Source organism: Panthera leo, chromosome C2 (assembly GCF_018350215.1).
Source record: "Panthera leo isolate Ple1 chromosome C2, P.leo_Ple1_pat1.1, whole genome shotgun sequence".
In the NCBI taxonomy this organism is placed as follows: domain Eukaryota; kingdom Metazoa; phylum Chordata; class Mammalia; order Carnivora; family Felidae; genus Panthera; species Panthera leo.
Genome location: NC_056687.1, coordinates 131,719,410 through 131,743,750, shown reverse-complemented (window position 1 = coordinate 131,743,750; position 24,341 = coordinate 131,719,410). Strand labels below are relative to the sequence as shown.

Below are 24,341 nucleotides of genomic sequence, written 5' to 3'. Positions count from 1 at the left end.
TCCTTTTAAGGCCACTGCAGAAGTTGACATTGAAATTTTGTATTGACAGTTCTCCCTTAGGTGTTAAAAATATATATATATATGTTTAATTTCCTTTATATGAAACCAAAACAAAGGAATTAATGAGTTAACCAATTCCTAAAGTTAACTGATTCTGATTGCCTTATTTCTCTTTATCTCTTTCTTGCTTATCTTGACTGCTGGAATCTCAGACACCTTTCATCTTAGGCTAACATGAGAATTAATTAAGTCAGTGGTGAGTTCTCTGGGGGAATTCAAGGAAATGATAATATTTACCAGAAGGCTAAGGAATACACATGAGCCTGTGCCAAGCATAACTCATTCGTTGGCAGTGGTCTTTCATATTCTTTTTGTTTTGTATTTGTTGTATTAACACAAAGGAAGCATCTCTAAACTGTGTTGCATTGTTCAAAAATGTTTTTCCTCAAGTAGATGCTCTTGCCTATATGGACCAGAAAAGGGGCTGAAAAAGAAGAATACAGACAAGATATAGACTGGAAGGCATGATTTTAAAACCTCAGTTTGCCCTAGTAATAACCAGAAAAGTATTGTTTGAGTCTCTAAATGGATGTGTACTATTTTGTTTTTTCTTGCTGTGCTACCACTATCAGTGGGTTTTCTGGAAGGGTTAAGGCTAGATTGCAAGTAAAAATGAATTTTCTGTGCCCCCCCCCCCTCCATTCTCTGGCATCTCTGAAAAGAAAATGGCATTAAGACCAAATGGAATACCCAAGAAAGGCATAAAAGGATGAACTGAGTGTTTTTATTTTCTCTCAATTAATGTGACCACCAATTGGCATATGATAAGATAAGAAACCATCTTCGGAAATATCATTTCTATATAGCAATGAACACGTAACCTTGCCAGGTTCAAGAAAAAAATAACAGCCTGATTTTTGTTGTTGTTACTTCCTTTCCTCTTCTTTGTAGATTGTGAAATTGAAAAAGTAGATCTTGTTTTCCTCATGGATGGCTCAAATAGCATTCACCCAGATGACTTCAGGAAGATGAAGGAATTCTTGGCATCTGTTGTTCAAGACTTTGATGTCAGTGTCAACAGAGTACGCATAGGAGCTGCCCAGTTTAGCCATACCTATCGGCCGGAATTTCCACTAGGAACTTTCATAGGCAAAACCGAGATATCGCTTAAGATTGAAAACATCCAACAGATCTTTGGATACACACACATCGGTGCCGCACTCCGGCAGGTGGGGCATTACTTCCGGCCAGACATGGGCAGCCGGATAAATGCAGGTACCCCACAAGTGTTGCTGGTCCTCACAGATGGCCAGTCCCAAGATGAGGTGGCTCAGGCCGCTGAAGACCTGCGACACAAAGGTATTGACATTTACTCTGTGGGCATTGGGGATGTGGATGACCAACAGCTCATTCAGATCACTGGGACTGCAGATAAAAAACTGACAGTTCATAACTTTGACGAACTGACAAAGGTCAAGAAAAGGATAGTTCGCAACATCTGTACCTCGGGGGGTGAGAGCAGTAAGTATTTACTGTGTGCTTCATATTTCTTCCTTCCCTGTCTTTGCTGACATTTTCCTCAAGCTCTGTTTACATCCCCTGGGGCTGGTAGGAGAATTCAGATTTGTGCCTCTGGATTTCAGATTGAACTTTTCACAGTCATCGTGAATTTTTTTTTTGTGACTCGTGGACTGCAAAACAGGACATATGAGAGCCTTTGTCTTTTTTTTTTTTTTTTCTCTCCCATATCCTGCGAGTGCATGCCTTTGTGAATGAGAATGCAGTCGCTTCAGAAGGTGTGAGGGAAAGGCCATTGTTTACAGTCTCATTGGTTTCAGAGGTTGGAGACGGTCTCAAAGAAGTAAACTATTCTACGGGTTTTCGTGGCCTGGCAATAGGGCCTTCAGGCTGCCAGGTGCTGTGGTACAGGTATATAGAGAATGAACAGCCTTGAAGATTTATATCTTTATTATGAAACGTTTTACTGCAGAAGTTAGTAAATATCTTCTTAAAAATTAGTCCGTTTTGACATTTTCCCAACAGATGGAAAAAAAGGTCTTGAAAGAGGGATGATTTTTTTCTATCTTTATAGAAGTGCCCAATGGGTTGGCTGTGATTCTGTGTAACTACCTATGGTAAACATAAACTCTAGATTTTCACCAAGAAGAGGAAAGCTATATGGTTGCTAAGAGACAGCTCTGGAGACAGTCACCCTGGCTACAAATCCCTGCTCAAATGGCCATTTTTTTTCTTGGACAGGTTGCTTAACTTTTCTAAGTTCAATTTTCTCATCTGTAGAATGTGAACGATAGCAGCACCTAGTTCAAAAGATCATTGTCAAGATTAAATGAGAAAATGCACATTTAAACTTTATAATTACGTCCCAGGTGTCATGCTTATTCAGAGTAAAGTCACTTCATTTTTATCTACCACTGATCCATTAAATTTATTCATGGGGGCCAGCTCTTTCCTTGCCCCTAGTCACTTTCAGGAAATACGTGAACCTTTTCTCAGTGATTAATATGTCCATCAAAAGGTAACCACTAAAACTAAAAACTTGATTTAAGGTTACTCCACTTTCCCAGCCTCCCATAGGCTGCTCTCCCACCACAACAGAGGAGGCCACACATGGCAATTTACCTACTGTCCCCCACCTATTACTTCTACCCACCTCTTCCAGACCCTGTTCTCTTGTTGCTAGCCATGGTTTCTGGCCTCTCCAGAATGGGTTAGGGAAGGAAGAAGAGCTAAAGAAATACAGAAAAGTTCTTGCTTGATGATGCTTGCCAAGAATTGGTTTTCTGTGACCATGTAAATCTGGGTCCTTCAAAGGACCATTCATGGGTCCTTCAAAGACTTCCCTTCTTGACCTCCACCCTCTCTCCCCCCACCAAAGCACATTTGTCAGGGGATCTCTCAACCATAGTTCCCTTGAAAAAGGTAAGCATGTCTCAATTCCAGAGTTGCCTTATGCCTTCCTCAGCCTCTGGGCATCTAGTGATCCCTCCAGCTTTATTCTGTCCTCTCTTTGGCCTTCCAGTTAGCCTTCTTGGACAGGACATCAGAGGGGTCCACAACAACTCCTCACATATGGCCATGTCCGCTGCATGGGAAACAATAACATATCCATTGCCCCAGTAAACACTGGAAGTTAAGGTCCCTCAGTGTGGTCACCCCTCCTTTGCAGAGAGATCAGTGTGCCATCCTGTGACTCATTATTTAGAATTTCTAGGTTTGTCTCATCTCTGAGCTCTCTCTTAAAGCTCCTCTTACCTGGCTTAAAGAGGAAGTTACTTCCTTTCCTTCTATGTGTGTGTACGTGTACATGTAGTGAGAGACCTCACAGCGTATCAACAGTTCTCTCCCCCAAAATGTTCTCCTAAGCTCTAAGCTCAAACCTTTTATAAGACCCAGTGTGTAGGCTAAAGGTTAAGAGTCGCATAATTGATTAGGGGCTACTGTCTTCATAAATTCTGCTGCATGATATCCCCGTACTTTGGAATGTCTGGTGACCTCAGCCAGACCTTCCACATTAATTTCCTGTTTGACATGAAATACCCATTTGCAATTATTAGGCAGAAAATTATCTTGGAACCATCTAGTCTCTACTTGAGAAAGTGAAAGAAAACCACGTTGAAAGTCAAAACCAGGAGTATACACTCCCAAGTAGTCACTAAATTATCTTTAAAGGAAATAGTCATGAATGTAAAAATAAATAAAAGTACTCTATATGAAGATAAACTTAAAGTCATTACTGCAGCAAGCAAGAATGTGAAACCTTTGTAGCCAAGCTGCAGGCCAAGGACTGGTGAGCCTGGGATGAACACTGATAAAACCCCAAAAGCATGTGAAAATATACTAGAGGATACCAGCTCTTCTTAAACTATAAACCCCGAGTCGAGGAGATCAGATAATAGTTTGGTATGACTCAAAGCAAATCAGTCTTAGAGCCTAAACACCTAGCTTTGCTTCTTATTTAAAATACGCATAATTGAGCTCATACCATAATCTAGCTTTTAATATACACTCTTTTCTAATAATAAACATAGCGATTTTCTTTAAAAAAAAATTAAAAAAAAATAAAATACGCATAACTTTGGAGAAGTCCCGATCCTTTTTTCTCTCATTTGTGAAGTTAAATCCTCTTTCTCTGATTGTATATACGGTTCAGTGTGTGTGAAAGGACAGGCAGCTGCATAGAGATAGGAGAGAAGTGACTAAGAATCAGCATTGCTTTTTTTTTGTTTGTTTTTAATGTTTGTTTATTCTTGAGAGAGAGAGAGACAGAGACAGAGAGACAGAGAACAAGCAGGGGAGGGGCAGAGAGAGAGGGAGGCACAGAATCCAAAGCAGGCTCCAGGCTCTGAGCCAACACAAAGCCCAATACAGGGCTCAAACCCACAAATCGCGAGATCATGGCATGAGCCGAAATCAGCCGCTTAACCCACTGAGCCACCCAGGCACCCCAGGAATCAGTGTTTCTTGAGCATCCATGAAGGATTGAGCGTGGCGCTCTAAGCATTTTAAATGCATTATCTGATTAAATTCTCTCAAAACTGAGTGGTTTGTATTTTTCTTCCCATTTATAATGAGGAAACTAGGGTTTAAAGGAATATTGGTAACCTGGCCCAGATCATACAGGAAGTAACAGACAACAGATGTTGAAACCTAGTTCTGTCTGACTCCAACCCTTTTTCTGTTGTCGGTAAATTAAGCTGTCTTCTTGCTATAGTTGTCTAGGTTATCTGATGCTGACATTATACAGGACTGGTGTCTAAGTGTTGTGCTTCGCCAATTAATAGCTGAACTTAAGACAAGGTGTGTGTCCTGAAAGTGTTCCCACAAGCTGCTGCCCCCTAAGGAGACCACTTGCTGTGAAAATATCACTTCTACTTCTAGTAGAAGAACTTGTAACCTGCATAACCTATCAACACTAACCACCCAGGAAGTGGTAAAACAAGATTAAGGTAGTTCAGTGTATGAACCCCAGACAAACCTGGATCTGAATCCCAAGTGTGAGATCCATGGTAATAACTGGGAGAGCCTGGACAAGCTGCTCTAAGTCACAGTAAAAGGAATATTAGAGGAGTTTCAGCATATGCTGTTTCATAAGGATAAGTGAGATCATGAGTGGGAAGTACATGACATATATGCACAGAATATTAGTAACTAGCAGAGAGTATTGCAGAGGGTATCTTGAAATGATCTGATAAATACAAATACATGGAATCATGGGGTCAGTTCACAGAAGTACCATTTACCAAGAGTTCCTTAGTTTGGGAACATTAATATTTTTGCAGTGGTTCAGATTTACATTCAAATTTTATGTCTCAGTATACAACAAATTCCCGTAAGCAACTGAACTCCAAAGTCTGTTTTCTTACCTTTACTCATGCTTATTTTCCCGATTTTTCTTTGAGCCTGCTTATTCTGACCATCGAGAGGAGATGCCAGGCAGTGTTCGGGACATGGAAATGCTCCCTGTTTCATGGAGCTGTGATTAGGGTAGCAAAAGAATCAATGGTACCTCTTATCGTTTGCCTCCTCATGGGTAGATTAATCAAAAAGAGTTAAACAAGAGGTTAGTCTGATTAATATGAGGATTTGATTCAAGGAACGTGAGAAATGTAAGGACAAAAATAGATGATCATTTGCAACTTTCCTTGACCAGAATCTCTTTAGGTTTATGTCTTAATTGCATTCTGTAGAAAATGGAGCTCAAAGCAAAGTTTATATGCTAATACTTGATGTGTTACTACTTTGGGAGTACAGTCCCAGGGAAGCAAGAATGAGTGTAAGGAAGTGATCTAGGAAAGGACAAAAAGTAAATACAAGATGGTATGTTCCTAAGCCTGCTGCAGCTTCTTGAGAAACCATAATTGGTGCATTAGTCATGCAGAATGTCACCAAAGAAGCTGTATGGAACAAACACATAGATGGGCCCATCAGGGGGAATAGAGAAGAGGATCTATCTGCCAGTTTCCCCTCAACTACTGCCTTTCATTGATCAGAGTTACTCTCAAGGAGAGTTAATTCTCCCACACTACTATGTTGTGTTATCCAGTCTTTCAGGGAAACCAGACACAGGACCCACGGTGAATTATATATGTGGCGGTAAGTGGTGGAAGGAGCCAGAGTTCCTGTGAGTTCAGCTGAGGTGGACATGGGAACCAGAGTCATCATGGCCCTCCTGCACTGAGGATGAAGGCCATGCCAAAGACTTGCCCTCGGCCATACACTGTTGGGACACCAGATGATGATGGAAGCTGAGACTATCCATTGGACAAATGTCCAAGTCCTGGATTGGGTAGGGGAGAGGTAGTGAGTCTGAGAAATATATGAACCGGGTCTCTTACACTATTTTCTAGACCATTCTTTTTTCATATAAGATACCCCTTCTTTCAAAGGCCCCGAACAAATTTCTCTCTTATCCCAACCAATAACTGCCAATAGCCCAACTTTCCCCTTTAAAATATTTAGGAATTGTTTTCTAATCTTACTGATATGTCCTACCTTCCTAACAGTATTTATTAATACTAAGAATCTTCCATCAACTCCAATTATGAACTCTCTTTATAAATCAGATAATTAAAATGAGTTTTTAGGTCTGGCAGGAAAACTGTTAAGACTACCTGTTTGGTCCAGTCCCCTCTTTTCTTTTGCATTTTTATTTTGGAATGTATAATCTGATTTTTGGAAACAAGAAAATTAACGTCCAAAAAGGTTAAGAGATTTGCCAGAAGTTATTTAACAGTAACAGAGTTGTGACTAGTCCGTGGCTGAGAGTAACCATTGAGCCTTCTCACTTAACGACCTCCCCCTTCCAGGCTTCCACCCTTGTTTGTGAGGGTGCTCAAAACAAGAGTTTTGCTTCTCCTTGTTATCTTCCTCCACAGCCAGCCCTGTGGACTCCCTTCCTGATTTGCCCTGCGTTTATTGCCGCTTTTCAATATCCCTTCCTCCTATCCTAAATTAACCCTTCCTTATTTCTCTTTTCCAAAACCATTCCTGCCTCTTGTTAGCTCTGAAGGGCTCCTGATTGGAGGGCCAATGTCTCTGTAGACTTGGTAAGGCCCTTCCTTCCATGAGAGCCCACTTGATGAGTAGGGTCTACTCTAATTGTATTCAGACATATAGCTGCCAACTCTATGCTGGTTTCTCAAATTCCATTCCATTGATCACATTATTATGGAATCATTTGTCAATTTGAATTAGTTAAATACAAGGAACTTATTTACTAGAGTGTGTACTTCCAGTAATCTAGGCCAAAAGTTAAAACACTTAATTTTTAGAGGGGACAGTTCCCAGGATCATTCAATGACATTTTGGCATTGCTGCCAATGTTTGTTTTTTCACAAGAAACTGTTTTCCTTGAAGGCTGTGATCTTTTTGGGTTACTGAATGGTTTTCTGTTCAGGGGTTAAAACAGTGTCCATCCAAGAGTGAAACTTGCAATCTCAAGATAGAAATGAAAGGATATCGATTCAACAGGGATTTTGGAAAGGACATATTCTGATGCTTTTGGCTAGTTTCTTTCTCTTTATCTCCTTTTCTAAATATTGCAGAAGAGATTTTCCAATAAGTATATATGGCAAAGTAAGCAATAAAGAAAAACTGAAGAAAACCCACCTTTCAGATTTTTTTGGTAACAGCGGTTTACCTCAAATGTGATGGTGAAAATTGATGACCAAATAAGGCTTTTATTTTTCCCTCACCCAAATCTTTTCTCATTAAACATGAATAAGGGGACAAGGGAGTGGGATAAAAATGAATCAAGTTTACTGACCCTTATTTTAAAACTTGAAAATGACATTTTGATTTCAAATACTTGTAAATGTACAATTGACCAGTGTGTCTAGAGGTAGTGTAGGTGGGCCTTTGTCCACACAACAGATATCTGAAAAACTCCTTATCTGAACAAAGCAAATTAAAAATAAACTTTCCCTCCCACCTATTTTTTGTTTTTGTTTTTGTTTTTTTTTAACCAAGCAAACTGGTAAAATTTGCTGAATTTGTATCCAGCTGAATTTGCTGAAGTTTTGGAAAGCTGAAGTTCTGGAAAGAAGAATGCATATGTCCTACAACTTTATCCTTCTCTGATTATACTCCCTTTCGGAGGCTTAGTTTAAATTATCAAGTCCCTTCTAGTTTCTCCAATGCTCACATGTCCCTGGCCTTAATAGGGATAAGAGCAAAGCACTCTAAATGGAAAACTCTAAGTATTTCTCAAATCCCGGAATGGCAAAGGTTTCAGCTTCCTGACTGCCTGAGCTCTGAAGGCAACACCGTCTTTGGCATAAACTAAGCAAGATCCCAAAGGATCTCTTGGAGTTTTTCTTTTTTACTTTTTCCTTTCTGAGTGGATGTTAGAAGACAAAAAGAAGATGGGGTGCCTGGGTGGCTCAGTCGGTTGAGCATCCGGTTTCGGCTCAGGTCATGATCTCATGGTTTTTGAGTTCGAGCCCCGTGTCGGGCTCTGTGCTGACAGCTCGGACCCCGGAGCCTGCTTCAGATTCTGTGTCTCCCTCTCTCTCTGCTCCTCCCCTGCTGGTTCTCTGTCTCTCTCTGTCTCTCTCTCTCTCTCAAAAATAAATAAACATGAAAAAAAATTTTTTAAAGAAGACAAAACGAAGAATCAAAGATTGTTTTTAGAGAAATCATCATAGTCCTCACTTTAGACAAATCATGATTTATTTTTTCTAAATGACTATTCAAATTTTTGTATTTCCCTTCTAGTTAAAATTTGTTGAACGACCTTAATTAGTAAGTAGTTTGATAAGGATTTCCTATTGTAGACTATTACCATTTCCACTATAATTTTAGATATTTAGATGATTTTGCATGGCTTTTTCAGTGGCCACAAATGAAGTCTTTCAGAACTTTGTTACAAAATCCTTTAGATTTTATACCAGTTAAAAAAAATATTCTATCCTTATACAGGTTGTCCAAGAGTGATTCTAAGCCTCTTCCTGTATTCACTCATGCTCTTCCTTGTTTTCCAACTTTATAACTGGAATAGAAATAAGAATTTCAAGTACCTTGATTCAGACACGGCATCCAAGCCAAACAAAGGTATTTGTGGATCTAATAAGATATACTTTTCCCTTGAACCCTAGATTGTTTTGTGGATGTTGTGGTCGGATTTGACATCTCAACTCATGAGAATGGGCAGACTTTGCTCGAAGGTCAGCCTTGGATACAAACCTACCTTCAAGACCTCTTACGTGCCATCAGCTCCCTCAATGGGGTAAGCTGTGAGGTGGGCACAGAGACTCAGGTTAGTGTGGCTTTTCAAGTGACCAATGCCATGGAAAAATATTCCCCCAAGTTTGAGATCTATAGTGAAAACATACTGAACAGCTTGAAGGATATAACAGTTAAAGGACCATCTCTTCTCAACACAAACCTCTTGAATTCTCTGTGGGATGCATTTCAGAATAAATCAGCTGCTCGAGGAAAGGTAACCTGATTTTATTTTATTTGTCAATCTGTGATTTCAATGACATCCTTTTTACTCATTTTTCTCTTTGAATACTTTCCTAGGTGGTTCTCTTATTTTCAGATGGATTGGATGATGACATTGAAAAGCTGGAACAAAAATCTGATGAACTGAGAAAAGAAGGTATTGAGCATAGGGAGAGGTGGGAAAGGAGTGTTTAATGATTTAATAACCTCAGAACTTAATTCTGGCTCTTACATTCTCAAGCACTCAAATAACCCTAAATTTGCCAACCAATATGCATTTGGGAGAACAAATGAGCTCTCAAAACATTTTGGCGTCTACTTTTTCCTTCATACTCTATGCGTGTGAAACAGCACTGAATACAAAGTCATACCCTTTCTCTTGTATCGCTGTGTTTCTTCTTCCTGAGCTTTCCTGGAGAGTGTTCCTGTCTCCCTTGGTGTCTGCAGAAGTGAACAGTGTATTTCTTCTTGACCAAGGAATGGGAGAGTTGGATTATTTTCTTCTGACACTGTTAAAGTTTTCAGAATTGCGTGCGTTGTTGGACAAGTCTACTCGTGTTTTGGAGCTTCCTTATTAGTTCCTTCCTTCAGACCACAGAGGGACCAACCATGGTGCTTATGAGTTTTTCAGGCACTGGCGTTGGGTTTTTCATTTTGGGAACCTGTGCCCAGACTGACTTATTGTCAGTTTTACTAAAGTATGGATCAGTGGAAGAAAAATGCATCCACATGTTTTGGTTTGACTAAGAATAGAAATACTTGCTGTAAGTGGATGCTATTGGTGCCCCACCCAGACCCCCTTTCCAAGCAGATTCCTCCATCTTCAAGCTGCTGGGATTATTGGCTGCTAGAAACTCACAGGCTCTCCTTTGAAGAATTGCTGTTGGCCAGTGGAAGCCACTGGAAGGTTACTCCCTACCCCACCTCTAGGCTGTAGGTAGAGTAAAAAGAGTTGGTCCTTTACCTCAAAATGACACCAGTTCTGTGGTGTAATTTATGTTCTAGAGTTCTCCATGGGATCAGGGTGAAGCTAGTCTTCAGCTGAAACACTTTCGAGCTCCGCTCCTTCCTCTGCCCTGTCTTGCTTTCACCCTGTTCTTCTAAGAGTGCTTCCTCAATAAATTGTATGCATCCAAATCCATATCTCAGGCTCTTCTTCTGGGGAACCTGGCCTAAGACAGCTGCTTAGGCTGCTCCCCAGTTAGCTGCTAGAAGCTGGGTGGACTTTGTCTTTTTCGTTTGGTTCTCTCTCCTCAATCTTAAACAAATTACAAAGTTAACTGAATTTACAGCTGGAAAGTAATTTTTATTTTGCCCTTTATTTGCTAAAGCTGATTTCTTTTTATTCTTTCAAGTCTGGGACTTTTTTTATGATCTGAGGTGGAGATATTAGTGAAGATTGAGCATAAGTCTCTAGAGTGCTTAGTGTGGGTGGCTAGGGATTTTTGGGGGTTTTTTTTGTTTGTTTGTTTTGTTTTTTTCCCAGCGTTTCTTTTATGGGGAAGAGATACATCAAGAGTTTTCTCCATGAAGTTTTCCTTGGAAAATCCAGATTTCTAAGACCAACCTTCTTTCTCCCAACTCCCAAAAAAAAACTAATAAATGAGCTTCAACTCCAGAAGCTGGATTTTTAATACCCCCCAAATTCAGAATCTTTGAATGGCACTGATAAAGGGATGGTGGCCATAATGCTTTTTTAAAAGTGTTAAATGGCTCTCAATATGGGTAGGGAGTACCTCTAGTTCTGGCTTCCTATATTTAAACATACATGATTTCAGTTGATGTTTGGCCCCATGATCTATTAACCTAGGAAGGCCTCCCTAATTTGAGGCCAGGTATCTATCTGTCTATCTATCTATCAATCTATCTATCTCTCTAAACTGTGCAATTATCGTGATACAAGAAGAGACCAAGAGAAAAGGATCCTCAGTGGTGGCTGTGGCTTTATAACTAGTCCATATGGACTGGAGTTTGAATTTAATTTTTTAAATCTAGTGCTCTAGAGTCTTCCCAGGGATTCTTTTATTCTTTCAGGTTTTATAATCTTTTCTTCCTGAAATTATTTTTATAAATTGTATTTAAGATCACCTGACTTCTTTCTACAAAATTTTTTTTGACGTTTGTTCATTTTTGAGAGCCAGAGACAGAGCGTGAGTTAGGGAGGGGCAGAGGGAGAGAGACACACACAGAGTCCGAAGCAGGCTCCAGGCTCTGAGCTGTCAGCACAGAGCCCGATACGGGGTTTGAACTCATGAACCATGAGATCAGGACCTGAGCTGAAGTTGGACGCTTAACCGACTGAGCCACCCAGGTGCCCCAAGATCATCTGACTTCTTATTAGATGAGTCTGAAAGGAGCAGAATAGGAGTCCTCCATCCTGAGAAAAACAGTTACAAATAATAGTTATTGCATATTTCCTGCAAAACAACAATCCCATGGTTCTCATGACTCTTAAATTTTTATATTTCCTGAAACTTATAAGAAAAATTCCCCCCTCATAAATAGATCCATTAGCATGCCTTCTCTTGATCATTAAACTCTGTTGATGAACTCAGCATTCTTCAGTTTCCCAGCCGGCTTCACCATCCCTTTTCTCCTTGTCATTCTCATTCCTGGAAGAGTGGCTAATGCCTTGTTGCTTTGAGACAAGCCAGAGATGTCAACGCTACAACCAGGGAAGTCCAGGCAAATCAGGACACGTTCGTCACCCTATTCTTTGGTGTTTCTTTCTTCCTTCCATTTCAGCCAGCCACTCTGCTTTCCTCTCCTATAACTTGAACCTCCCCAGTATGTCCCTGAAACTTTGTTCTCTTCATTCTTCTCTTCTTCTCGCTCAGAATAATTCAGAATCATATTACACTTAGAAGGCGTTCTGAACTTTCAGGTCCGTGAACATTTCCTTTTCCTAGTTCATTGGTTTCCACGTCCTATCTAAAGAATTCTTCACCCATCCATAATGAAATGAGAAAACTTACTCCAATGGAGTCAGGTTTTCATAAAGCTAAGTTTATTCCATTTTAGGATTGTTCTTTACTCTGATGATGTTGTTAGTATGTTTTTGTTACTAAGATATCCTTTGATTGTAGGCTTTGGAATCAGGCTTTCCAGGTAGAAACCTAAAAATACCACTTGAGCCAGTCATTTAACTTCTCCAAGCTTCAGTTCACTTGTCTGTAAAATACAGCTATAATCCTACATACCCATACAGTTGTATTTGTATCTTACAAATAAGATAATGCATGGAAAGCACTTAACCAACTCCCAGCCACATAGTAACTATTAATAAATGAGAGCACAGTAGTTACTATGGTTACCTCCACCATAACGATGGCCAGTGTTATTACCATTATCATTTCAAGGTTATATCAATCAATATTTATCATTTCATGTTTGTAGTAATTAATACTGTGCTAAGTAAGTCAACCCTCTGTCAGTCCCTGAACATTTTCTTTGAAATATTCTGGTCTATAAAATTCCAAAGCTTATGAGCTACAGCTCTGGATGATGATGTCATTTGTTTCTAATTGCCTGACAAGAGGTCTCTTACTGTCGAACAGTCTCTTACTTATTATAATTCCAACTGGATTATTGATTCCTTATGAGGGCTTTATAGCTGTGCTTCTCAAACTTCAATGTGCATACAAATCATGTGGTGGTTTTATTAAAATACAGATTCGGATTCTATAGGTCTGGGATGGGGCTTGAAATTCTGTATTTCTGATAAGTTCCCAGGTGATGTAAGTCCTGCTGTCATAGGATCCCCCTTTGAATGGCAAAAATTTAGAACACTTGCTTTTTTGATAGATGAATTCCTGTATATGTTAGTATACTCTCTGGGCCCTTTTTACATCACTATATCTCACTTCAAATCATGAGGGAACTGGAAGTTCTACTGTAATATCCCCTGTCTCCAGTTTAACTAGTTTTAAGAAAATGTAATTCCTGGTGTTCTCTGATGATAATCTTGTCACTTGTCAGTTCTACATTGTGTGGTTGGGGGAAGTTGACAACAAAATGAGTGTTCCTCTTGCAACTGTTTTCCTAAAATAACAATTTAGGTACGTATGCAAACAGATTAAAATAACCAAACCCACCTCACCTGGAGTAAACTGTGTTGGATAGGCCTGAATGCCCTCATAACTGTTGCTCTGGATGGAGCCAGCGACTCAAGTGACCTGGCTGATCTTCTCTACATTGAATTCGGGAAAGGGTTTGAGTATAGGACCCAGCTCACTATTGGAATGAGGGACCTTGGGAGCCGACTGTCAAAGCAACTGGTATGTTACTTAGAAAAGGCTGGTGAGTTTAAACTTTCTGTCTTGTATATAGATATAATATTTATGCTTATGAATTTCACTTGGGAATGAAAAAAGCTTTTCTGAAGTAGTGAACAACCTAAATAAGAGGGTGTTTTGAAAAAAAAAATGATAGAGATCTGTCAAAGCAAGTTTAATTAATGTGGTAGGCAAAAAAGAAGGAAGAAACTGAATAGCACCTACAGTCCTGCCCGAATTATAGTCACTGTACATAAGTGCCAGAGGGAATCTGGGGTGAGAGGATGAATCCGCTGCTCCCTCAGCCAGCCAGTGTTCACAGCCCTTGTGGATCCTAAGTGTTCCAGCTTACCACAGTGAGTATAATTCTAGTGTTTGAGTTGTGTGTTTTCCCTGCAATGTGGCCTGTAAAGGAGAGTCAATTGCACTTGGAGTTCAACCAAAGAAAGAGCAACCTGCTTCGATGTTGGAGGAAGAACGAGTGATGGGATGATAGACCTCCTATGTTGTCCTGTGTGTGTGATCAAAAGCTTTTTCAGTGTCTTCACTGAGATGTTTGCCTTGTGAGCTCTTTTTAGAACCTAGTGCCGATGGGAGATGCATTCCAGTCATGCCCCTTTCAGAAATGTACATGAACTCAATAGAAGGAAGGGTTACTGAGTTACATGGCACTGCTTTCCCCTTAATGACGGCCTAATAATTTGTGATTCACTGATGATTTATAAAATCTATAGTCACATCAAGACCCTTTCCAATAACATGCTAGCTCCTGCTGTTTCTCACCTATAGAATTTGCATACAAATAGATGTTTAAACACAATTTGTTCAGTGCAGAAATTATGTAAAAATAATCACTTCAGGAATATAGAGGGGCACCTGGGTGGCTCAGGTTGGTTGAGCATCTGACTCCTGATTTCAACTCAAGTCATGATCCCAGGGTCATGGGATTGGCCCCACCTTGGGTTCCACAATTAAGTGTGGAGCCTGCTTGGGATTCTTTCTCTGTCTCTCTCTGCCCCCTCCCCAGCTGGTGCTCTGTACTGACAGTGTGCACCCCGACACGGGGCTTGGTCCCGCGACCATGAGATAATGACCTGAGCCAAAATCAAGAGCCGGCACTTAATCAGATGAGCCACGCAGGCCCCTGTGGAGAAATTTTTTCTAATGGCTGAAAAGGAACATTATATAATAATACAGAAGCACAATTGCTAAATGGTTATAACAAAACATTTTCATTGTTCATCACACTAGAATTTTGATGGGAAACTTCTCAACACAAAGATTGATTCTACCCTACTAAGGCCAAGCATGGTGTTTATTGAGAACTGAATTTTCCTAAAAATTAAATCTTATGGGTTAATTATAAAAATCCAGTGGAATCTGTCAGTTTTTCAAAGGACAACAATGTTCAGGATAAAATTCACTGACATTTTTCAATCTATAATATGGTTTTTCCGCCTGGGTGTAAAGAGGAATCTTCTCCCCATGCCCCCACCCTCAGCAAGTGTTTTGGAAATGTTGAGTGTGTAATTGGTGTGTTAGAAATCCTGTTACAAACTTTTCTGGAAGTGTTTACCACTGGACTCCATTGCAAGCCATATGACATCGGACACTATCTAAATCCTCAAGCATACAAAGATTTCACAAAAGGGGAAAAGGAGCAAACAGCATTCATTATATCGAACAAAATATTGGGGGCAAAATTATATAAGGTAATCAACAACATCATGGTCAATGCTGGGATGGGGTGGAAATAGGAAATGAGTATGCAAGGAGTTGGCCGTGGCTAAACTAAGCATTTCGAGAGCACAAAAGGATTTGATTTGATTCTGAAGTCCTCATGTGGTGGAGAATGCAGACCACAGAAGGAAGGATAGCAGCTAAAGAATGTTGCAGGCACTCTGTGGAGCACGGTCACTTTAATGGCAAACGGGCTTCTGAAACGGTGGTAAAAGTCTGAATGACGCGACTAAGCTTGTATGTGTGATTGGGAAGCAGTGCCATCACATGTAATGTACTTCCCACCCTCCGCCAAGGTCAATGTTGCTGAGAGGACATGCTGCTGTTTATTCTGCAAGTGCATTGGAGGGGATGGCACAATGGGAGATCCTGGACCACCGGGCAAAAAGGTGATTTTAATTAAGATTTATGGTGCACTGTATTTGAATGTCGTATGTCTGAAAGACATGGGTTTAGGTAGAAATAAAGGATGGTTTTTAACTTCAAGATAGAGCCTGTGAGGTAACCACTTAGGATATTCCTCATCTTCTATGTCAAATTAGATAGTCATGGCTTTCCCTTGGAGTCTTCTAAAGAACCTTCTATACAAGTGTTGGGAGCAATGGCTGCCAAGATCCTTGCTTATCCAGTGTTCAGCAGCAATGACAACGACACAGAGAAATCAACTGTGATCTCTGTGTTGGATAATGAAAACCTCCTGAAAATAAGCGTTATTTCAATTTCCATTTTTAATGACTACAGAGTGATAGAAGTGAAGTAGGGAGTATTTGGGATAGTCTGCTGAAAACCAAATGAGGTCAGATCACCCTAGCCTAGCAAAAGATGTGGCAATGTTTCAGTCAGCTTTAACCAGACCAGAAATGTCACAGATGTATGCACAAACATGCCGATTATAAAACCGTAACCAACAATAGATTCGTGTATTTCCTAACCAAAAAATATGTATGTACTCTTCTAAAAAAAAAAATGATTGGGGATTTAGGAAATGTGAAAACATGTACAAACATAATATGGATGTGTTTAATAATTTCAGTACTGCTTCTTTACATGTGTGTTTGATTTGTGAACAATTTATGGATGGCACTATAACTCCCAAATCAACATGTTTGTGTCTGTGTATAAAGTGTTCAGACTATTTCCCGAATGCTTCAACTTCATGTAAGGAGAATGGCAGATTTTTTTAAAGCAGGGCTCAGAAAGAATGAAAAGAAATGTGTGTGGCCTATTTTTCTATGTGTAGCATAAACCCTGAAAGATTTTTTTAATGAAAAGAGGATAATTCTAGTCTGTCAAGGGCAAATATAGCTCTGTGCACTTGAATGTTCGTCTGAGAAAAAAATTCCAGCACTATATATAACCCCAGAGAGAGTTATGGACAATATTATGATCCACACGTGCACATACACTTGAGTTATCTGGATGCTTGTTTCAAAATTACATTCTTAAAACATTTTTAAATTTGAGAGAGCACGTACAAGCTGGGAAGGGACAGAGAGAGGGGGAGAGAGGATCCCAAGCAGGTTCTCTGCTCACAAACCATGAGATCATGACCTGAGCCAAAATCAAGAGTTTGTCACTTAACTGGCTGAGCCACCCAGGCACCCCAAAACTATATTTATTTTTATGTGTGTAAATACAGCCTAAGTTGTGGAGGAAGAACTTTTTAGTTTTCCCAAACCCCTACAGCTCTCTGTAAAGTGAAACTAAAGTTAAAGATTTTTGCTTGATTACCTCTGGTTTTTGGTCTGTGGAGTACTAATGCATTCTTCCTTTCCTTATTTCCAGGGATCCCCAGGTTTTAAAGGCAGTGAGGGCTACCTGGGAGAGGAAGGCATTGCTGTAAGTCAAGGTTTTCTCACCTGTATTTATTCCTGAGAACATATCTACAATAGGAAATCGTTTGTGTTAACTCAGAGGGAAAAAAAGAAAAATCAGAGTCTAAGAATTCATGTACAAGATCTGAGGTCTTTCCTAATCCTCATCGGGCTTTGCTTCTGATGGTCAATAATGGTTTATTAACCTACTGTCTCCTCTTTGACTGTTCACCAATGCTGCACAATGAACTCAGTGCGAAAGTTCTTTTCTTCACCAGGGGACTCAAATCACTGCCATTTCCCTCTTCCTGATCCATTTTGCACAGGTAAACCAACTCCCCACATTGTTTATCAAGGACCTCTACTCTTTTTTGCATCCATCCATCTAACCATCCCTTTCTTCCTTCCTTCCATCCATGCATTCATTTAACAATGATCTGTTGAGCATCTTACCATTTGTCACATTATTTATCAAAGACCTCACTCATAAATGAACTTATCCATTCATTTATTCATTTAACAAATATATACGAAGGAATTCTACCATGCTTCAGGCACAGTGCTAGACCCTAGAAATAAATAAAGAAAAGAAAAAATGATTCCTATCTCCGGTAACTTCAGACTAGTGGAAAGGCAAATGAGACCATTGTGTTTCCAGTTGTTATACACAAGGACTATACTAAAGGTGTAATGAGGTGCGTTGTGACAAAGCATGGCAGAACAAATCCATAACAGCCTTGGTAACCGTTGAATCTTGGGAGAGGAAGGCCGCAAGCTAGAGGTAATGCTTAGGCAGACATCTGAAGGACAAATAGATACTTCTTCAGGCAAAGTATGTGGGGAAGAACAGGTTATTAGAGAGACAACAATGTGTTCAAGGACATGTAACTGAGTCAGAATCGAATCTGTGTAGAATGGCACATGGCCAGCATGACTGGAACCCAGGACACGGTGAGAGGAGGTTAGGTGGCAAGCAAGACCCATATTTTTGGGAGTCTTGAATATCCTGCAGAAGATTTGGATGGTATCTTTTAGTTGATGAGCAGTCATTGAATTATATTAAGCCCAGGAGTAAAAATGGAGGGGGCATGGCTTTAGAAAGCACACTCAGACAATGTTATAGATGCTAATAAGGCAGGGGTTACAGGTAGCAGTCTTGCAGTAGTAGGTGCAAGACAGAGGAGTCCTAATCTTAGTTGGGGGGCAGTATGAGTGGATATGTTAAGCATGTTGAATGTATGGAATTTGGTGACCTGGGGAGAGAGAAGCAGGGGACGACCTCTCATTTCCACTCACAAGACCTCACAGACGAGTGGGATTACCAAGACAAGCATTTCAGGAATCATATTTGGTGAAAGAAAGAAAAAGATAGATTTTGGACTAGAAATCATGCTTAGATCTTGCTTAGGTCATACCCAGCGCATCTTTCTCTGATACCTCACTGATTCTTCATTATCTGTTCCTGGAATATCTCCTGAACTCTTGAGAATACATTTTAGCTGCCAGTTGTTTGTATGTCTGTTTTATTTAGATACCACCCCACCCAGGGCAGTATCCAGGTGGGATCCAAAGCAAAGGGCTGTCGTCAGAGTAGTTCTGATTTTCTTACATGCTCAGCTTTAATAAGCATGAATTCTGGACTGTAAACCATGAGCAGTTACACATTTTTTTCCAACACAAAACTTGTAAAAATTTCTAAGACAGAATCCAGATTACAATAGAAAAAGCTTATCTAGGTATGTGGTCTTTCTCAGGGAGAAAGAGGAGCCAGTGGACCAGTCGGGGAGCAAGGTACTAAGGGATGCTATGGCGCCAAAGGTCCGAAGGTAAGGGTTGCATGAGACATTGTGAAGTCTTCCTAACATGAATTCCATTCTCCTACACTAACCACTACTGCCCTTTCTATTTTCAGGGAAACAGGGGACTAAATGGACAGGAGGTATGGTACCAAACATATCCATTTATCTGCCCACCTGGTATCTAAAAATATTTTTATTTTCGAGACTGCTGACCAGTAGATTATACAAATGAAATTTCCTTTGATCTTCCTTTTTTATTGCCAGCCATTTGATTCGGTCTATTCCCGTCTTTTATTGCAGGCAATGCGTATTATTTGTTCACAGTTTGTTTCTTTTTTTTAATTTCTTTTTAAGTTTATTTATTGATTTTGAGAGGGCGAGCCAGCTCACATGCAAGTGGGGGAGGGGCAGAGAGAAAGGGAGAGAGGGAATTCCATGCAGACCCCACGCCCGGTGTGGAGCCCCACCCTGGGGCTCGAGCCAACGAATGTGAGATTATGACCTGAGCCGTTATCAAGAGTTGGATGCTCAACCTACTGAGCCACCCAGGTGCCCCTGTTCACAGTTTCTATTACTCGGTAATCTTAGTTATTGCTCAGGACCAGGCTGTATATGAAAGACAAAACTAGACTTTCAGATTTGTTTCCACATAAATGTAACATACTCTTCTGATCACATCTGTGTTTTCAGGGAGAAGTCGGAGAAAGTGGAATTGGTGGATTAAATGGAGAACAGGTAGAGCTTTCTCTGTGTCCCATAAAGACCCTTCTGAGCTATTTCTCATTCAGAAGACAGAAATCTGAGTTTATCCTTCTGTTTTAGGGTGAAAGTGGCCTTCCCGGAGAAAAAGGAGAAAAGGGTGATGAAGGATCCCAGGTAGGGATTCAATAAAGAGACAACAGCAAACTGTCCTGGCAATTAAAGGTGTGACTAACAGAGTAGAACCGCTACCCAAAGTGTATCAGGCAGCTAGTGCCACAAAATTGCTTCGTGACAATCACAAAACCTGAGTTGCATGCAACAGTAAATTATTTCCTATGTGTCTGAGGTTCACAGCCTAGATCACTGGTCTAGGCTGAGCATGGCTGCCCTTGGTTTGTGTGTCTATGGGCTGGCTGGGGGCTTTGTTCCTCATGTCTCTGATCCTCCTCCTGGGGCCAGAGAGCGCTGCCTGGCTCTGTTGGCCGTAACTTTTCTGTGGCCATGGCAGGTGCACAAGAGAACAAGGAGAAACACACAAGTTCTCTTGAGGCCTAGACTTGGAACTCAGATGAAGTCATGGCCAAACCCGGGGGTGGGGACTCTTGCCCCACCACAGTTGGAAAGCATTGCAGAGTTCCATGGCAAAGAGCATAGATACAGAGAGGAGTGATGAATTGGGACCATGATGAAAAACAGCTACCACACCAAGAATGGTAACAGGGTGTTGACAAGAATCTGTGGTGCGGAGTAGCACATTGAAAATGTGTGCCACTCATTCCCATCTAGAACAGACACCAACAGCTGCCATACTTCCATCATCTTTTTTATCGGTCTTCAGGGTGTGAACAGTTGAGTCGGAACCCCAGTTTCTAGTTGATAGAACCACCTTGGGGAAAATGGATAATCTCTCTGAATCTCAGCTGTTTCATTACAAGAAAGATATAAACAATACCTAGTTTATAAAGTAGCTGTAAAAACTAAACAAGACAACAAATGTGTCTGGGACACAGACTTCATTACTGTGGTAAATAATTGAGGTCACTCTTAAATTATTTATATGATGCCTGAAACTATTTTGGGTTGTCCCTCTGTCCGGTTTAGAAAAAGCTTTAGGAGAAAGGTATTTAGTTATTCAAATCAGGGAGAGGGGAAGCTCTTTGTTCTTACTAGTGTTATTAAAAAGTCTCGTCTTATCCTTCTTCTGATTTGTATTATCTTTAGGGAAGCCCAGGACAGCGAGGGGTTTCTGGTGACCGAGGCGCAAAGGGCCAGCGAGGAGACCCTGTAAGTGTCGGGGTTGTGTGGGCTGTGAGCTAAACAGAGCTTAGTTCCCATCAGCTTCTGATAAGGAGAGAGACCCACTTTAAGATACAACAATCTTGAGTTTAAATCATCATAGGTACAACTGTTGCAGAACTTTAAAAGCAGTTCCTTGTGCTATCTGTGGGATGAACATGGACAGTGGGAAGACCCTGCCCATCATTTGTGCATGTATTTTTTTTTTGAGACTACGTATTCAGAATTGTTGTGCTTCAGAGCCATCAGGGAACTTCAATACCCTCCATTATTTTCTTCTGAATACCTCAAAATAGGGTCAGAATGGAAGTAACAAAGTCATCTCTCCTCTTCCATTCTTCAGCAGTCTCTCTCAATTGAGAGTATGAGCTTAATTTTCTTGATTCCAAGCCAGCTAAGACTGTGTTCAGCAAAACCTATGACCCAAAGGTACCTACTCTCCCAGATACAACCTGGCTGAATAGGCACAACCCACACCAATGTGGGGGATATGCCAACTCCAAGGGAACATCAGTACTATAGGATTTTCATCACCCCACCCACACATAAATAAGTCTCCAAAGCCTTAATGAATTAGGATTTAGGTTTGTTTTTAAATCTTTATTAAGCCTTTTTATTGAGATATAATTGACATGGAACACTGTAAATTTAAGGTATCATAAGGTATTGATTTGATACATTTATATATTGCAATATGATTACCACCATGGGGTTGGCTAATTCCTGTATCATGTCAAATAATTATCATTTCTTCCTTTGTGATGAGAACATTTAAGATCTAGTCTTTGAGCAACTTTGAAGCATATGATACAGTATTGTTGTCCATCATCACTATGTGGGGCATTGGATCTCTAGAACTTAGTTTTGAGCTATAACATCAGAAAAGTATACAGATTATAAATGTGCAGCTTGATGAACATAAATGCATCTGTGCAGTCAGCACGCAGCTAAAGAAATAGAACATTGGACAACAGTAGAGCAACCCCAAAGCCCTCTCCCTGCATGTCTACTTCATTCATTACCAGCCCCTCCCAAAGGTAATCAGTGTCCTAAAACATAGTTTTACCTGTCCCTGAACTTTAAGTAAATGGAATTATATAGGATACATTCCTTGTTTCTGTATTCTTTTGCTCAAGTTTATGCTTGTGAGATTTATCCATGCTGTTGCCGGCAACAATAGTTCATTCAGTGTTATTGCTGAATAGTAATCCAGTGTGGGAATATACCATAATTTATTTATCCATTCTACTGTCGATAGATAATTGAATTGTTCCCGGTTTTTCCTATTACAAATAGCACTCTTATGAATGTTCTTGTACTTGCCTTTTGATTGACTTTTATATTCATTTCCACTGGGTCTGTACTTCAGGAGTAGAATGCCTAATGATAACGTATGTGCCTATAATAAGCTTCAGCCTTTTAAGCCAGTTTTCAAAAAACTTCATACTAATTTACACTCCCACCAGCAATGTACCATAGAGGGTACACTACACACGCATCAGAATGGCTAAACTTTTTAAAAACTGACAACACCAAGTGCTGGTAAGGATGTGGGCAATTGGGAATCTCACAGGACTTTGTATACTGGGGGAGGAGTTATTAAAGACAATGGATCGATCAGAGAAAGAATTCAGTACAATATATTGAGAAATATAGATGGTATACATTGAAGATAACTATTTAAACAGCAGAGGAATTTGCACATGAAGACAACACTGTTGATTAAGTGACGTCTTCTGATAATAGCCTGATAACCTGAGAGTTTTGAAACAGCTTCAGAGTATGTAATCAAAAACAAAAACTATCCATAAATTAAAAAAATAAGAAATACTAGTTCAAATGCAAAGACCTTTCAGTCATCTATATATGATGCCCAAAAATTTACTTGGGATATTGCTATAAAATTGCCATTCACTTTGGTCAGAATCCCCCCTGTTAAATTGTCTGTTTGATTACATAAGACTTTCAAAAGAAACTGAATAATGTAAAAGGTTTTTTTGTTTGTTTTTTGTTTTTAATGTTCAGTGACTTAGAGATGGCTGAAAATTCAACCCTCTGGAACTTTTGTGATAGGCTGTTTGCCACTCTACTAATTTTAGATAGTTTTTTAATGCATGGTAATTCTTCCTAGCCACTTGGGAATCTCAAATCGAAGACAACACTCTGAGCTTTTTCACATGTGGTTTTTGTGGGTTACTATTTCAGGAAAATTTGGAGAGCAAGATTGGATACGTAGAATCCACATATGATCAGATTATTCATAGAATACATACAAATGGCCCAGATTCCTTACAATCTGTGCCTATTCAGTCAGCTGCTGATCAAATGAAAGCTAATTTGTCTGTTGGGAATTTCCCATTTTTGAAAATCTCGTGTAATCTCATGTGATGTTGGGGAGAAAACTCAACTAGATCATTTGAGCTACAGTTTAGTGAGGTTCGTCATTCTAAAGCATATCATTGTTAGAAGTCCATGTTTTATCAGTTTGTGTTAGATGATGCTCTTTGGTCCAGTTGCATAGGAAGAAATTGACAGACTGGATAATTCATATTCGGACTGACCAAACAGGGGAGCTGACGTTTGGACGTTGGTGTGGCTGCCAGGCGGGTGACACGTAGGTCCACGCCTGCTCCGCCCACTCCCTCCTCACGGGGTTTGTAGGTCTGTATGGTGGTTGGGGCACTGTACTCTTTTAGTGGGAGCGAGCCGGTGGAGCCCAGGTTGAGGTGTGGAAGAAGGCACAGCGGTGCACCTGCCCACTGGCATCTTCAGCTGTCTCCTCTCCCCACATTGCTGGGAAGTGAAAATGAAAACGAAAGGGAGGGAGGCGTGGAGGTAGGAGCTGACCCAGTGATGGGAAGCACATAAGCTGGGGCTGAAAGCTTGAGACTTAGAAAATACCCAAATACTAATTTCAGAATTAAATTCCTGCGTGTATAAGTTCTTGAGTTCTTTGAGAAGGATGGCATTGAAAATCCTGGAGGACGAGGAGGTGTTCACACAGGGAAGTCAGATGAGTAAACAGAGGTTTCAATGGCTGCTAAGAGGTTCAGAGCACACAACAAGCTTTTAAAACGCACAAGGGACAGAAAACTAGCCAAAATGATGAAAGGGAAGATTTTTCCTCAAAAGAAATTCCAGGAAGTAGTGACAGCTAACGAATTGATCAAAAACGATTTAAGCAATATAACAGAACAAGAATTTAGAATAATAGTCATAAAATTAATTGCTGGGCTTGAAAAAAGCATAGA

The 24,341-nt window shown here is 40.2% G+C and overlaps 1 protein-coding gene across 1 annotated transcript in view; it reads left to right on the top strand.

Annotated features, from left to right (window-relative positions):
• Window positions 1-24,341, top strand: part of COL6A6 (collagen type VI alpha 6 chain) — a 119,321-nt gene that overhangs the window by 11,673 nt on the left and 83,307 nt on the right. The window contains exons 7-17 of the mRNA XM_042903194.1: window positions 952-1,521; window positions 9,117-9,460; window positions 9,544-9,622; window positions 13,588-13,742; window positions 15,776-15,868; window positions 17,265-17,318; window positions 19,048-19,119; window positions 19,206-19,232; window positions 19,783-19,827; window positions 19,915-19,968; window positions 21,016-21,078. Coding sequence (XP_042759128.1) covers window positions 952-1,521; window positions 9,117-9,460; window positions 9,544-9,622; window positions 13,588-13,742; window positions 15,776-15,868; window positions 17,265-17,318; window positions 19,048-19,119; window positions 19,206-19,232; window positions 19,783-19,827; window positions 19,915-19,968; window positions 21,016-21,078 — 1,556 coding nt within the window. The remainder of the gene's footprint in view (window positions 1-951; window positions 1,522-9,116; window positions 9,461-9,543; window positions 9,623-13,587; window positions 13,743-15,775; window positions 15,869-17,264; window positions 17,319-19,047; window positions 19,120-19,205; window positions 19,233-19,782; window positions 19,828-19,914; window positions 19,969-21,015; window positions 21,079-24,341) is intronic.